The sequence below is a fragment of the Pygocentrus nattereri genome, chromosome 26 (assembly GCF_015220715.1).
Source record: "Pygocentrus nattereri isolate fPygNat1 chromosome 26, fPygNat1.pri, whole genome shotgun sequence".
Lineage (NCBI taxonomy): Eukaryota > Metazoa > Chordata > Actinopteri > Characiformes > Serrasalmidae > Pygocentrus > Pygocentrus nattereri.
In genome coordinates, this window is record NC_051236.1 from 5,600,263 (window position 1) to 5,617,500 (window position 17,238).

A 17,238-nucleotide genomic window follows, 5' to 3' on the forward strand; every position below is an offset into this window, starting at 1 on the left:
AAAAAGGGGAAATATCCAGTGAGCGGTCAGTTGTGTGGACGAAAATGCCTTGTTGATGTGAGAGGTCAGAGGAGAATGGGCAGACTGGTTCCAGATGATAGAAAGGCAACAGGAACTCAAATAACCAACCAAAATCTCTGAGGAACGTTTCCAAAACCTTGTTGAAAGTCTGCCATGAAGAATTAAGACAGTTCTGAAGGCAAAAGGGGGTCCAACCTTTTACTAGTACCTAATAAAGTGACCGGAGTGTATTTCCAAATGTATTCACTCCCCCATCCAAAACACTGAATTCAGGTGTTGCAGAACAGCGTAGAGAGCTTCATGGAATGGGTTTCCATGACCGAGCAGCTGCATCCAAGCCTTACATCACCAAGTGCAGTACAAAGCGTGGAATGCAGTGGAGTAAAGCACCGCCACTGGACTCTAGAGCAGTGGAGACGTGTTCTCTGGAGTGACCAATCACGCTTCTCCGTCTGGCAATCCGATGGACGAGTCTGGGTTTGGCGGTTGTCAGGAGACGGTAGTTGTCTGTCTGCATTGTGCTGAGTGTAAAGTTTGGTGGAGGGGGGATCATGGTGCGGGGGTGTTTTTCAGGAGTTGGGCTCGGCCCCTTAGTTCCAGTGAAAGGAACTCTTAAAGCTTCAGCACCAAGAGATTTTGGACAATTTCATGCTCCCAACTTTGTGGGAACAGTTTGGGGGCGGCCCCTTCCTGTTCCAACATGACTGCACACCAGTGCACAAAGCAGGTCTATAAAGACGTGGATGAGCCAGTTTGGTGTGGAAGAACTTGACTGGCCTGCACAGAGTCCTGACCTCAACCCGACAGAACACCTTTGGGATGAATTAGAGCGGAGACTGTGAGCCAGGCCTTCTCGTCCAACATCAGTGTCTGACCTCACAAATGCTCTTCTAGAAGAACAAAATTCCCATAAACACACTCCTAACCCTTGTGGAAAGCCTTCCCAGAAGAGCTGAAGCTGTTATAGCTGCAAAGGGTGGGCCGACATCATATTAAACCCTATGGATTAAGAATGGGATGTCACTCAATTCATATGCATGTGAAGCCAGACGACCGAATACTTTTGGACATATAGTATACATTTAAAGTAAAGTAGGCTTCTTCCTTCTCCTGTAAAGCTACCATTTTGGAGATATGAGGTTTTGTTATAACAGCAGTGGTTTGTTCTGAAATCAAAATTTAACCTGCTAATAGTTGGATCATTAATGGATTATTAGGCTGCACGTAGGTCTGTACGATCTGACCCTCACTATCACCACCTCATTTCCAACATTTGACATTGCCTGTACATATAAAAACATTAATCATTTAAATATATGTAAATATGAAAACCAGCCAACAATTTCCAGTCATGTTAGTTAAGTTACCTGGCCGTGTGAAAAATAACTTGAAACTGCCTATATGCTTTATTCTACTTGGAGTGTATTGTGTGTGTAATCGTTTATAAATCAGTCCCCGTCACTGCCTGAGATATGAAAAAGGTCTTCAAGAGAACTTGTGAAGTTCCCTACTGCCGTGTTTTGATATGACCAGCAGGCTAATCAGATGTATTGCTACATGCTTTGTCGCTACTTCCTCTTAAGTTACTCTTTGTTGCTACTTTCTTATCAGGGGCAGTCGTGGGCTGGATTTTAGGGAACCGGCTTGGAGACCAGAAGGTCACCGGTTTGATCCCCAGTGCCGACAGTTCATGACTGAGGTGTCCTTGAGCAAGACACCTAACCCCCAACTGCTCCCCGGGCGCTGCGGATAGGGCTGCCCACCGCTCCGGGCAAGTGTGCTATTCGACGCTTTGGTCACTTAATCTTAACAGCCCTGGAGTGTGAAAAGGGCCTAGTCACTCATTAGAAGGGCTGTCTGGTTACTTTTGGACGGACAGGGTATGTGTCTCACTAACACTCACTAAAAAATATTTCTCTGTGAAGCTGGGGGTGTTTGGAGGTGTCCAGCTGTACATGGACCCCTTCCTGCTATGGACAGACTGCCGGCTGGCAGACGACACGATGGGCTTCACCTCGCCACTGTCAAAGGGACTGCAGAAAAAGAAAGAGAGAGAGAGAGAGAGGGGGAGAGAGAGAGAGAGAGAGAGAGAAATGGAGTGGTCAGTAAAGCTGGGCAATATGATGATAAGGTATGCTGATTAGTTTCAACAGCACCACCTGATTGGTTGAGAAGCGTTCTACCCATGCTGTTATTTGTGATAACCGAATGTGTGATAACTCACAATAACTATCGCAGCAGCTAATAATCAACACACCATTAACAGAGGCAATGACAGAAGGTACACATGTGGTGCTAAATTCACACAATTTGATTGGCAGGACACAGTGTTGGAAGCTCAACAAGTGCTTCCTTAACATTCAGCTAAATGGCAAATTACAAAACAGCCACCTGCAGAGCTCATTAACAACTCCATCTTGAACTCCAAGGCTGTAAACGTGCTGTTTGATGACTGCTCTCGCCCTTAGTGTTGTTTGTGAAACACGTGAAGCAGTAATGGCTACTGTCACAACAAACCTGCATCACCATAAGGAACATTTCTGGAATTAAACATATATTTATTTGGTTAGGATCAATATAGTGCAAAAAAAAAAAAAAAAACTAGGCAAATGGTTTGGGCCTGGTAAGTAAATAACTTATAGTGAACACTGAACAATTCATAGCAGATACTAAATAATTAATAGCAGATACTAAATAATTAATAGTACATACTGAGTAATTCACAGTAGACACTGCATAATTTATAGTGGATACTGAATAATGTATTAGATACTGAATAATTCATAGCAGATACTAAATAATTAATAGTAGATACTAAATAATTTATGGTAGATATTAAATTATTCATAGCAGATGCTACATTATTTATAGTAGATAATAAATAATTCACAGTAGACACTGAATTATTTATTAGATACTGAATAATTAATAGCAGATAGTAAATAATTTGTAGTAGATACTGAATAATTTATAGTGGATACTGAATAATATATTAGATACAGAAATAATTCATAGCAGATACTAAATAATTTATAGTAGATACTACATAATTCACAGTAGACACTGAATAATTTATAGTGGTTACTGAATACTTTATTAGATACTGAATAATTCATAGCAAATACTAAATAATTCATAGCAGATACTAAATCATTAATAGTAGATACTGAATAATTCATAGTAGATACTGCATAGTTCATTGTAGATACTGAACAACTGTTGTTGAATACTGTGAATACTGATTAATTAATTAATAAATACATTTTACAGTAATTAAACACTTTTTCTGGAATTAGGTAAACATTTGTGTTTTAATAAAATAAAAAGAAAACAGGATTTTAAATTGTGTTGTGTTATATTGTTGCCCTATCACCCATTCTCATTGGTAAAAATACTAAAAGTAACATTCAGGAGCACCTAAACTCAGAGACAGCACTCTAATGAACCTGAACTGGATCAAAACCAGACTGAGCTTAATAACAGGCTGCATTCTTCCTTGCCAAACCACTCTCAAGATTCAAAACAGAACATTAAATATCGAAAAGCAGAAAATTCATGCTTTTAAACAAGGGTGTATTGCGTGTGTACGAGTGGTTGAGGTTAAATTGGGAGCCCTGCAGTGGCCTGGAACGTTTTTATTTGTGAAAGTCACTGCAGCTACATAAATGTCAAGGTTAATTTGGACCTGGATTGTTTTCAGGCTTGTTTTTCTTTCAGCGTGGAAAAAAAATTGATTTACAGTGAGAAAACAATGGACAGCTCCTGGGTCACTTAACACAGCATGACCATTCTGAGCATCAGCACTCTCAAAACTACACTCTTTAACTTAAACTCTTTAACTCTTAGTAGTTTCATTGTAGATATTGAATAACTTATAGTGGACACTGAATAATTCACAGTAGATACTGAATAATTTATAGTACATACTGAATAATTCACAGTAGATACTGAATAATTTATAGTAGATACTGAATAATTTATAGTACATACTGAATAATTCACAGTAGATACTGAATAATTCACAGTAGATACTGAATAATTTATAGTATATACTGAATAATTCACAGTAGATACTGAATAATTCACAGTAGATACTGAATAATTTATAGTACATACTGAATAATTCACAGTAGATACTAAAAAAATCACAGTAGTTACTAAAAGATCACAGTAGTTACTGAATAATTTACAGTAGTTACTGAATAATTTACAGTAGTTACTGAATAATTCACAGTAGATACTAAAAAAATCACAGTGAAGACTGAGTAATTTGTAGTAGATTCTTAATAATTCATAGTAGAAACATTTGTTTTACAGAGTGCTTTATGGGCTTAATTCTGAGTCTTAAAAATATTTAATCGATGTAATTAATTCCTAATTAAATGCCATATGCTTTTTACATACATTATTAGTTCTGGCTCCACCCCTGATTGTTTATTTGCAAAATATTGTGAATTTTAATTTTGTAATAGCATCCGGTACTGTGTCTTAAGATTAATAGGGGTGTAGTTTATGGGAATATATAATTTTAGAGTTATAGTTTATATAAGGGTCATAGTCTGATTTACAGTCTGAATGATATCTAATCCTGAAGAAAAGCGTCTGCATGACAGAGATTAAATAAACTTATATAAATATTTATATACAGTGAAGGGCAGAGACTTTACGGGCTGTAAGATGTGTTTAATTTAGTGAAGCTGTAAAAAAAGGGGGCCAGGAAAAGCCCCCCAACCTGACCTGAGTAAAAAAAGTGAAAGTTGACATGAGAGAGAGAGAGAGAGACAGAGACAGAGAGGGAGAGAGAGAATGATAAACATAGAGAGAGAAGATACAGAGACAGAATAAGAACAGAGGAGAGGGGAAAGAATAGAATAAGACAGAGATAAACAGAAGAGAAAGTAGAGATAGAGAGCAAGATAAAGACAAAGAAAGGATAGAGAGATAGAAGAGGAAGTAGAGAGAAAGGGAGTACAAAGAGAGAGAGGAAGTAGAGAAAGAGAGAGGGAGTAGAGAAAGAGAGAGAGAGGGAGAGAGAGGGAGGAGAGAGAGAGGGGGAGAGGGAGAGAGGGAGGAGAGAGAGGGAGGAGAGAGAGAGCGAGAGGGGGGAGAGGGGGAGAGAGGGAGGGTGAGAGAGAGAGAGAGAGAGAAAGAGAGAGAGGGAGTAGAGCGAGAGAGGGAGAGAGGGAGAGAGAGGCAGAGAGAGGGAGAGAGAGGGAGAGAGAGGGAGGGAGAGGGAGAGAGAGAGAGGGAGGAGAGAGAAAGAGAGAGAGGGAGTAGAGAGGGAGGGGAGAGGGAGGAGAGAGAGAGAGGGAGAGAGAGGGAGGAGAGAGAAAGAGAGAGAGGGAGTAGAGAGAGAGAGAGGGAGAGAGGGAGTAGAGAGGAAGAGGGAGAGAGAGTTCGAGCGAGAGAGAGGGAGTAGAGAGAGAGAGAGAGAGGGAGTAGAGAGGGAGGGGAGAGGGAGGAGAGAGAAAGAGAGAGAGGGAGGAGAGAGAAAGAGAGAGAGGGAGTAGAGAGGGAGAGGGAGAGAGAGTTCGAGCGAGAGAGAGGGAGTAGAGAGAGAGAGAGAGTGAGAGAGAGAGAGGGAGCGAGAAGAGAGAGGATGAAGAGAGTTTGGGTGTGTCCGGCTCTGTGATCAGCTGCTCCTCCACAGCTGGCCTGCGTTAGTGCTGACGTGCTTCACTGAGGGGTTTGTGTGATGCTGGGAATTTTCTCTGCATGTTTCTGCTCAATTACAGAATAACGGCTCTGAAATCTGCCTCCGACAGCATTCTTCAGCGCGCTGATGGCCTTCCCCAGCTGCAAGACGTTCCTGCACATTCCACACTCTAGCACAGCACCGAGAACATCAAACGTTCTCAAGAAATCTCAAGAGTCACATGAGCTCACATTAAATCCTGAAATGCATAAACCACACATTCAGAACCTCCTGTTCCTGAAATGCTGTCGCATAAAAATAAGCGATTTTCTCTCTAATTTCATCATTAAAAAGATTGTTCATAGTTTTCAGAGGTTTAAACTGTAATACACTCTTAAAGAGCGTCCTTCAGTGGTTCTCTAGTAAAGACAGTGGTTCTACATAGAACCATGAACACTATGTGCATCGTTAAATGATTCTCTGCATGGTAAAATTGTTCTTCAGATTGATGGAGAATATGTTGCAGATGGTTCTGCATAGAACCTTTTTAAAAGGTTCTTCATAGCACCAAAAAGAGTTGTTCTGTTGATAAAAGCTTGGCATCATAACAATAGCAGAACCATTTTCAGTGCTATATAGAACCATATACAACATTCTCCATCAATCTGAAGAACCATCACTCAGAACAAAGAACAAAACCTCGTATCTCCACTTTTGTCATTTTTCAGTTTTTGACATAATTTGAAAAAGCCTGTTGTCCTTTACATTGTGTGTAAATTTCATGATGAATGGACAAAAACAAACGGCCTAAAATTACTTGGAAATTCGTCTGGTTCCATTGACTTACAACCCCAATTCCAGTGAAGTTGGGATGCTGTGTAAAACAAATAAAAACAGAAGACGATGATTTGCAAATCATTTTCAACCGATATTCAATTGAATCCACTACAAAGACGAGATATTTAATGTTCAAACAGATAAACTTTATTGTTTTTTACAAATATTCACTCATTTTGAATTTGATGCCTGTTGTACATTAAAAGTAATGTATGTTTTCTCCTTCTCCTGTAAAATTACTATTTCGGAGATATGAGGTTTTGTTCTGATTGATATATATATATATATATATATATTTTTTTTTTTTTTTTTTTTTTAATCTAGATTTATCATTTTTTCCATAAAAAATGCTGTCCATAAAAAATGCTGTCTCAGGTTTTCGTGTTTCATGACCGAAACACAGTTTTAGCCTGTAGGTGGAGCCTTGTTTTAGCCACGCCTCCTGTATTTTAGAGCAGGACGTGAGGCTGCATCCCTGTCCCTCATGGTGAGCAGTGAGATCCCATTGTTTTGCAGTAAATGTGTCACAGAGTCTGAAAGTCAGTGAGGAACATTAAGAATCGTCATAATTTCTGCAGTTCAGCACTTTTTAGTGTTTTGGTGTAAAATATGGTGATTTTCTGTGTGAACAGCTGTTTAAAGTCGTGTTTGCTGGTCATGAACTGCTGAGTTTCTGAGTCAGGGATCAACAACACGAGGCTCTTCTACTGCCCTGTTGTGGCTCCACAGCAGAATCAGATCAATAGGTAATAATAAAATAATCCTCCTCTACAGTAAAATAAAGCTCTGCTGATCCTTCAACACAGTTTAACAGTAAATGGTCTTCAAAGCTGGAGTTAATGTAGAGCTGCTGATTCACCCTTTAACCCTGAAGATCAGCGCAGACTGCTGGTCACCAAAGCAACACAGACAACAGTCTCACCCAGCTCTCACCAAAGAGAGAGATTTAAGACGGACATCGATAATTTGGAGATGAATGGACTGATTAGAGTTTATAATCAGTCCAACTGGTTTCCTGATACGTTTAATCTGCAACGAGAAACTGAAACACTAAAAAGTCGTTAAGGTAAAGTCGCTTTTCATTCACCAGCTTTTTGTTCGAATTTTCCCATTCCAGCTTAAATAGTGCAACAGTTACATTCTGGCACCTCAGGCACCATTTAAGGTGGAACGGGGAAATTCAAACAAGAAGCTGGTGAATGTGAAGCGACTTCAGCCTCGTAAAAAGTCAAACATTGAGAGACATTTTATAAAAAAACTACTGCTGAGGAAAAGTTTCCTGCTGGAGATGCGAGAAAAGAGGCTACAGCTGAGCTGAAGCTTCAAGCAGAGCAAAGTCTGCGTCTTCATTTTCATCATATTTTTTGTCCATGCTGGGACATCAGCACATACCGAGACACATTTACAGCCAAGATGTTAGAATGGACATAGTGTTGTGGCTCCTGAGGTGTTTTTTTTTTTTTTTTTTTTTTTTTTGGGAAAAGACAAAACGGCTCTTGTTAACATTTGGGTTGCTGACCTCTGGACTGGGTTGTGTTATGAATGTTTTGGTAATGCCAAAATGAAATTTAGTCTAAAGTCCAAGATCAGTTAAAGGTGTTGTACTGTGTTTATTGAAATTGGCCAGCAATGCAACACTTTCAACTTTTTCAGTTCTTTACAGGGTTTAGGACATGCCGAATTGCGCTGTGTAGGCCATGACTCTTAAATAACTGTAGAATAATCCTGTATATATTTGTAAAGTGCGTAATTTCTCTAATCTAAGCTGTTTAGGCCATTTCAACTGTGAGACATTGTCACAGAATACATAACAGCACCTAAAAGAACACTGCTGTACCAGCCTCAGTGCTCCAAGCGGCAGAAACGTCTCGTGCCTTTCTTGTAAACACATCGTATATGTGTGGCAGATGAGTTATAACATGCAGGTATGCGGCTACACTTACTTCCAGACCACCTCCAGCTGTAGTTTGATGGTTCCCAGTTCCGTAATGTCAACAACCATCAGCTGTGGACGAGTCATGAAGAAGTCTGCGCTCTTACAGGTTACCATGCCGACCAGGATGGAGCTCAAGCCCTTCACTTCTGTTACCTACAAGAGGTCACAAGATGTTTTCATTTGAAAAAGTGTGACCGAAGAGCCAGTGAAACACACGTGTCCGAATTCTGCGCGAGGAACGTTTGATCTAAACAGGAAAAATAAAATAGGAATAGTGTCAAATGTGGTGATGATAATCAGGCACCCCAGGAACAAATATAAATTCAGCCATTCTACACTTTCCCAGAGGAAAACATGCGTTCACCCTGTATTTCACCCCACAGCAGACCAGGATACTCTATAAACATCTTCCCTGAATCAAAGACAAGAAAAGCTGTTGATTAATATACAAATAGAAACATAAGTGTTGAATCAAATGGTAGAACTCTAAACTCAAAACTCGTTGTAACCTGATGCATTTCCCTTTTTCAGACCTGAACACAAAGCTGTTTATAAGAAAGAGCGATGTGTTTCAAAAAACGGAATATTTCAAAATTCAGTTTTCATTGCTCAAACTGGGCCTTGGGCAGCAATGAAATCTGTCTGTTATACAAGAGTGTTGACACAACAAGGCTTCACAATGATACGCAGGAAGGTCAGACACAAGAGGGCGCTCCTGAAGGAGTCCAAGCTGGATCTGAATTTCTTTATACAAAAAAATAGACTCGTTTTCTCAGCACACAACAGAATAAAATACTTAGGACAACCAATCAGCTCTCAGTAGCAGTAACGCTAACCAATAATATCTCAGCAGCAGTAACGCTAACCAATCAGCTCTCAGTAGCAGTAACGCTAACCAATAAGCTCTCAGTAGCAGTAACACTGACCAATCAGCTCTCAGTAGCAGTAACACTAACCAATCAGCTCTCAGTAGCAGTAACACTAACCAATCAGCTCTCAGTAGCAGTGACGCTAACCAATAAGCTCTCAGTAGCAGTAACACTGACCAATCAGCTCTCAGTAGCAGTAACACTGACCAATCAGCTCTCAGTAGCAGTAACACTGACCAATCAGCTCTCAGTAGCAGTAACCCTAACCAATCAGCTCTCAGTAGCAGTAACAATAACCAATCAGCTCTCAGTAGCAGTAACAATAACCAATCAGCTCTCAGTAGCAGTAACACTGACCAATCAGCTCTCAGTAGCAGTAACACTGACCAATCAGCTCTCAGTAGCAGTAACACTGACCAATCAGCTCTCAGTAGCAGTAACACTGACCAATCAGCTCTCAGTAGCAGTAACACTGACCAATCAGCTCTCAGTAGCAGTAACACTAACCAATCAGTTCTCAGTAGCAGTAACACTAACCAATCAGCGCTCAGTAGTAGTAACCCTAACCAATCAGCTCTCAGTAGCAGTAATACTAACCAATCAGCGCTCAGTAGTAGTAACCCTAACCAATCAGCGCTCAGTAGTAGTAACCCTAACCAATCAGCGCTCAGTAGCAGTAATACTAACCAATCAGTTCTCAGTAGCAGTAACACTAACCAATCAGCGCTCAGTAGCAGTAACACTAACCAATCAGCTCTCAGTAGCAGTAACACTAACCAATCAGCGCTCAGTAGCAGTAACACTAACCAATCAACGCTCAGTAGCAGTAACACTAACCAATCAGCGCTCAGTAGCAGTAACACTAACCAATCAACGCTCAGTAGCAGTAATACTAACCAATCAGTTCTCAGTAGCAGTAACACTAACCAATCAGCGCTCAGTAGTAGTAACCCTAACCAATCAGCTCTCAGTAGCAGTAATACTAACCAATCAGCGCTCAGTATCAGTAACCCTAACCAATCAGCTCTCAGTAGCAGTAATACTAACCAATCAGTTCTCAGTAGCAGTAATACTAACCAATCAGCGCTCAGTATCAGTAACCCTAACCAATCAGCTCTCAGTAGCAGTAATACTAACCAATCAGTTCTCAGTAGCAGTAACACTAACCAATCAGCGCTCATTAGTAGTAACCCTAACCAATCAGCTCTCAGTATCAGTAACCCTAACCAATCAGCTCTCATTAGCAGTAATACTAACCAATCAGCTCTCAGTAGCAGTAACGCTAACCAATCAGTTCTCAGTAGCAGTAATACTAACCAATCAGTTCTCAGTAGCAGTAACACTAACCAATCAGCTCTCAGTAGCAGTAACACTAACCAATCAGCGCTCAGTAGTAGTAACCCTAACCAATCAGCGCTCAGTAGCAGTAATACTAACCAATCAGCTCTCAGTAGCAGTAACACTAACCAATCAGCGCTGAGTAGTAGTGACCCTAACCAATCAACGCTCAGTAGCAGTAATACTAACCAATCAGTTCTCAGTAGCGGTAACACTAACCAATCAGCGCTCAGTAGCAGTAACACTAACCAATCAGCGCTCAGTAGCAGTAACACTAACCAATCAACGCTCAGTAGCAGTAATACTAACCAATCAGTTCTCAGTAGCAGTAACACTAACCAATCAGCGCTCAGTAGTAGTAACCCTAACCAATCAGCTCTCAGTAGCAGTAATACTAACCAATCAGCACTCAGTAGTAGTAACCCTAACCAATCAGCGCTCAGTAGTAGTAACCCTAACCAATCAGCTCTCAGTAGCAGTAATACTAACCAATCAGTTCTCAGTAGCAGTAACACTAACCAATCAGCGCTCAGTAGTAGTAACCCTAACCAATCAGCTCTCAGTAGCAGTAATACTAACCAATCAGCTCTCAGTATCAGTAACCCTAATCAATCAGCTCTCAGTATCAGTAACCCTAACCAATCAGCTCTCAGTATCAGTAACCCTAACCAATCAGCTCTCAGTATCAGTAACCCTAACCAATCAGCTCTCAGTATCAGTAACCCTAACCAATCAGCTCTCAGTATCAGTAACCCTAACCAATCAGCTCTCAGTAGCAGTAATACTAACCAATCAGCTCTCAGTAGCAGTAACACTAACCAATCAGCTCTCAGTAGCAGTAACACTAACCAATCAGCGCTCAGTAGTAGTAACCCTAACCAATCAGCGCTCAGTAGCAGTAATACTAACCAATCAGTTCTCAGTAGCAGTAACACTAACCAATCAGCGCTCAGTAGTAGTAACCCTAACCAATCAACGCTCAGTAGCAGTAATACTAACCAATCAGTTCTCAGTAGCAGTAACACTAACCAATCAGCGCTCAGTAGCAGTAACACTAACCAATCAGCGCTCAGTAGCAGTAACACTAACCAATCAACGCTCAGTAGCAGTAATACTAACCAATCAGTTCTCAGTAGCAGTAACACTAACCAATCAGCGCTCAGTAGTAGTAACCCTAACCAATCAGCTCTCAGTAGCAGTAATACTAACCAATCAGCACTCAGTAGTAGTAACCCTAACCAATCAGCTCTCAGTAGTTGTAATACTAACCAATCAGCTCTCAGTAGCAGTAACGCTAACCAATCAGTTCTCAGTAGCAGTAATACTAACCATTCAGCACTCAGTAGAAGTAACCGTAACCAATCAGTTCTCAGTAGCAGGAACACTAACCAATCAGCTCTCAGTAGCAGTAATACTAACCAATCAGTGCTCAGTAGCAGTAACACTAACAAATCAGCTCTCAGTAGCAGGAACACTAACCAATCAGTTCTCAGTAGTAGTAACACTAACCAATCAACGCTCAGTAGCAGTAATACTAACCAATCAGCTCTCAGTAGCAGTAATACTAACCAATCAGCGCTCAGTAGTAGTAACCCTAACCAATCAGCGCTCAGTAGTAGTAACCCTAACCAATCAGCTCTCAGTAGAAGTAATACTAACCAATCAGTTCTCAGTAGCAGTAACACTAACCAATCAGCGCTCAGTAGTAGTAACCCTAACCAATCAGCTCTCAGTAGCAGTAATACTAACCAATCAGCTCTCAGTATCAGTAACCCTAACCAATCAGCTCTCAGTATCAGTAACCCTAACCAATCAGCTCTCAGTATCAGTAACCCTAACCAATCAGCTCTCAGTAGCAGTAATACTAACCAATCAGCGCTCAGTAGCAGTAATACTAACCAATCAGTTCTCAGTAGCAGTAACACTAACCAATCAGCGCTCAGTAGTAGTAACCCTAACCAATCAACGCTCAGTAGCAGTAATACTAACCAATCAGTTCTCAGTAGCAGTAACACTAACCAATCAGCGCTCAGTAGCAGTAACACTAACCAATCAGCGCTCAGTAGCAGTAACACTAACCAATCAACGCTCAGTAGCAGTAATACTAACCAATCAGTTCTCAGTAGCAGTAACACTAACCAATCAGCGCTCAGTAGTAGTAACCCTAACCAATCAGCTCTCAGTAGCAGTAATACTAACCAATCAGCGCTCAGTAGTAGTAACCCTAACCAATCAGCTCTCAGTAGCAGTAATACTAACCAATCAGCACTCAGTAGTAGTAACCCTAACCAATCAGCGCTCAGTAGTAGTAACCCTAACCAATCAGCTCTCAGTAGCAGTAATACTAACCAATCAGTTCTCAGTAGCAGTAACACTAACCAATCAGCGCTCAGTAGTAGTAACCCTAACCAATCAGCTCTCAGTAGCAGTAATACTAACCAATCAGCTCTCAGTATCAGTAACCCTAACCAATCAGCTCTCAGTATCAGTAACCCTAACCAATCAGCTCTCAGTATCAGTAACCCTAACCAATCAGCTCTCAGTATCAGTAACCCTAACCAATCAGCTCTCAGTAGCAGTAATACTAACCAATCAGCTCTCAGTAGCAGTAACACTAACCAATCAGCTCTCAGTAGCAGTAACACTAACCAATCAGCGCTCAGTAGTAGTAACCCTAACCAATCAGCGCTCAGTAGCAGTAATACTAACCAATCAGTTCTCAGTAGCAGTAACACTAACCAATCAGCGCTCAGTAGTAGTAACCCTAACCAATCAACGCTCAGTAGCAGTAATACTAACCAATCAGTTCTCAGTAGCAGTAACACTAACCAATCAGCGCTCAGTAGCAGTAACACTAACCAATCAGCGCTCAGTAGCAGTAACACTAACCAATCAACGCTCAGTAGCAGTAATACTAACCAATCAGTTCTCAGTAGCAGTAACACTAACCAATCAGCGCTCAGTAGTAGTAACCCTAACCAATCAGCTCTCAGTAGCAGTAATACTAACCAATCAGCACTCAGTAGTAGTAACCCTAACCAATCAGCGCTCAGTAGTAGTAACCCTAACCAATCAGCTCTCAGTAGTTGTAATACTAACCAATCAGCTCTCAGTAGCAGTAACGCTAACCAATCAGTTCTCAGTAGCAGTAATACTAACCAATCAGCACTCAGTAGAAGTAACCGTAACCAATCAGTTCTCAGTAGCAGGAACACTAACCAATCAGCTCTCAGTAGCAGTAATACTAACCAATCAGTGCTCAGTAGCAGTAACACTAACAAATCAGCTCTCAGTAGCAGTAACACTAACCAATCAGCTCTCAGTATCAGTAACCCTAACCAATCAGCTCTCAGTAGCAGTAATACTAACCAATCAGCTCTCAGTAGCAGTAACCCTAACCAATCAGCACTCAGTAGCAGTAACACTAACCAATCAGTTCTCAGTAGCAGTAATTCTAACCAATCAGCGCTCAGTAGCAGTAATACTAACCAATCAGCTCTCAGTAGCAGTAACACTAACCAATCAGTTCTCAGTAGCAGTAACACTAACCAATCAGCTCTCAGTAGCAGTAATACTAACCAATCAGTGCTCAGTAGCAGTAACACTAACAAATCAGTGCTCAGTAGCAGTAACACTAACCAATCAGCACTCAGTAGTAGTAACCCTAACCAATCAGCTCTCAGTAGCAGGAATACTAACCAATCAGTGCTCAGTAGCAGTAACACTAACAAATCAGTGCTCAGTAGCAGTAACACTAACAAATCAGCTCTCAGTAGCAGGAACACTAACCAATCAGTTCTCAGTAGCAGTAACACTGACCAATCAGCTCTCAGTAGCAGTAACACTAACCAATCAGCTCTCAGTAGCAGGAACACTAACCAATCAGCTCTCAGTAGCAGTAACACTAACCAATCAACTCTCAGTAGCAGGAACACTAACCAATCAGCTCTCAGTAGCAGTAACACTAACCAATCAGCTCTCAGTAGCAGAAACATTAACCAATCAGCTCTCAGTAGCAGTAACACTAACCAATCAGTTCTCAGTAGCAGTAACACTAACCAATCAGTTCTCAGTAGCAGTAACACTAACCAATCACCTCTCAGTAGCAGTAACACTAACAGTAGCAAGGTTTTTCAGTGTCCTTCTCTTCTTTCTTTCTTGTCTTTTCTTCTTACTGTCTGTGTCTGTTTTTCTTTTCTTTTGTAGTTTTTCTTTCTGTTATTTTTTTCTTCCTTTCTTTCTTTCCTTCATTTTTTTTACTACCTTCTTACTTTCTTTATCCACTTTTTTCTCTTTTTCTTCCTCTCGTCTCTTTTCATTCTCTCCTTTCTCCTATTCTTCCATTAATGCCTAAACTCCTGCACTATTGTGGTCAGCCACAGTGAGCTGCGGGGATACTTTGGTCAGCAGTGCTGTGAGCAGCAGCAGCAGTGAATGTAAATGAACGACTGTGGTTCACAGCAACTGCGGCCTCTAATTCACTTTCAGTCTGAGCAGCATTTCTGAGTCAAACACTCCATTAAAACCTCCAGACGCTGAGTTTATTTCTGCATCTGCTCTGATTTACTGCGTGGATTACTGATATCTTTTGGCTTCGCTTTTGGGATTTACTTCGTCCAGCTTCTCCAAAAGCAAGTCATTGTTAATAACAGCCTAAAGGAGTCTTTCAATGTCTTTAACCTGAGATCCACTTTACCTGAGAAACCATGTTTGTATGTTTTTATGCAGTAAAACATTCTTTTTCACAGGATCACCTTCCAACCTCTTTTCATCCCTCAGAAACAAACAGGCTGTTTTTGTTACTGCTCCATTACAGGGCCCATATCATGGAAAATCACATTTTGCCTGCTTTTCCTGGACAGAAAAGATTTTAAAGTCATATATAAACATTGTTAGCTTCGTTCACTCCGTCCTTACAGTCCATATATAGAAAGTAAACTGCAAAAACCGCTGAGAATTTGTGAAAATATAGTTTTATGATGATATAAAACCAATGCATTTACATGCATCCACCTATTCAGCCTACAACAGTTTAGCCCCGCCCATTCACACTGACGTTATAAGGAGTGTTTCACTCCACACTGCTGCTGAAATGAGGCACAAGCTAATCAGAACAGAGCTCATTTACATACATCAGTCATAAAGGCACAGTAACACAAATTATTAAGGGATAATGAGACAACTGAAAATAGTCCCTAATATATATAAATGAGCTTTGTCATGATTGGCTGCCCTCTATTGTGTCACATAAAGCACTCTAGGCTGAAACACCCCTAATAACTTCAGTGTGAGTGGGCGGGGCTAAACTGCTGTTGGCTGAGTAGGCAGATATTTGGAGCTGTGTTGGTTTTTGTGACATCACAAAAACAAACACAGGCTGTTGTGCTGCTTAGTTTCCCCTGGTATGTATAGACTACAGAGTGAACTGTCCATTTGGAAACTTTTAACACTGTTGATGTTCTTCTCTTTTTTTCACAATATGAGCCCTTTAACACTCAGGGATCCACAAACTCCGCTGCGCATCAAATCCTCTGTCTCTATATCTGTGTTTGTGTATCTTTATGATGATCCAGCTCAGAAATCCAGTTCAAACCCTTCCTGAGTCCATAGAGCTGCCTTTTCCATTCCATCTTATCACGAGACCATACGACACTCGCATCCGGAGTTATGAGCCTATGAAGAGGGGCTGAGATACATGTCGTCAGCCTCTCACCGTGTGGAGCTGCTGGATTCGTGTGTCCATCTACATTCTGTGTGAAACTGACCGACGGACACTCAGGAGATCACTAAGGACTGACCGTCACACCGGAAACCCTTCATTCTTCATTCAGTCCACATCAGAGACTCGTGTGAAACGGCGTCAGAGAGTTTACAGCTGCTGAAGCTGCTGCAGCGGGTTTGGAAAGCAGTGATGAAGATAGCGGAGGGTTTAGATTTGAAACATATGAGGATTTTGTTCTATGAAGAACCTTTAGAGGAGAGTTTAAGAAGAGATGGACAAATCGAGGGAATGACCTCAGAACCCAGAGGGTTAACTGTTCAGACTGATATGTGGCTTACTGCTTTCAGGATGGAGAAATCTCAAAATAGAAGCTGAAGCCCATGCGTCCGACAGATGACATTCGGAATATTTTAATGAATGTGTTGCCAAACTCCATAAAAACAAAAGACTGTAACTGTTCCCCAGGCCATGACGGCAGACAATCGCACATAGTCATAATTTAGAATCACGTATGATTGCAAAAATTCAGGGCTGACTCATGTTTCATCACGGAGCCAGAAGAAGAGGAGATGAATGTACAATCTTCACTTTCCATCTGCAGTTCCAGGAATGGAATCTATACTAAACAGGAAATCCCTTCATAATGTGTCTCAGCATTTGCCAGAAAGGGTTGCCAGATCTCTCACTCAGGACTCGTATGAAACCTGACGCTGCCAGCGTGCACAAACAAAAGGGACCTTTCTGTCACCGTGTCCCCACAGACGGCCTTCAGAGGACGACTGTTTGAACAGGTGTCTGTGTGAATGCGTCGCTCACCTTGATCTCAAAGTTCTCGTGGATATGAGGGAGGAAGACCATCTCCTCTTCGTCCCACAGCTGT

The 17,238-nt window shown here is 41.1% G+C and overlaps 1 protein-coding gene across 5 annotated transcripts in view; it reads right to left on the reverse strand.

Moving 5' to 3' along the window:
• Nucleotides 1-17,238, reverse strand: part of ripor3 (RIPOR family member 3) — a 115,027-nt gene that overhangs the window by 33,820 nt on the left and 63,969 nt on the right. For all 5 annotated transcript variants that reach the window (XM_037534990.1, XM_037534993.1, XM_037534989.1 and 2 more), the window contains exons 10-12: nucleotides 17,175-17,238; nucleotides 8,437-8,582; nucleotides 1,925-2,054 (exon numbers count right to left, since the gene is read on the reverse strand). The exon at nucleotides 17,175-17,238 is cut by the window's right edge and continues 62 nt beyond it. In XM_037534990.1, the coding sequence (XP_037390887.1) occupies nucleotides 1,925-2,054; nucleotides 8,437-8,582; nucleotides 17,175-17,238 (340 nt within the window). The remainder of the gene's footprint in view (nucleotides 1-1,924; nucleotides 2,055-8,436; nucleotides 8,583-17,174) is intronic.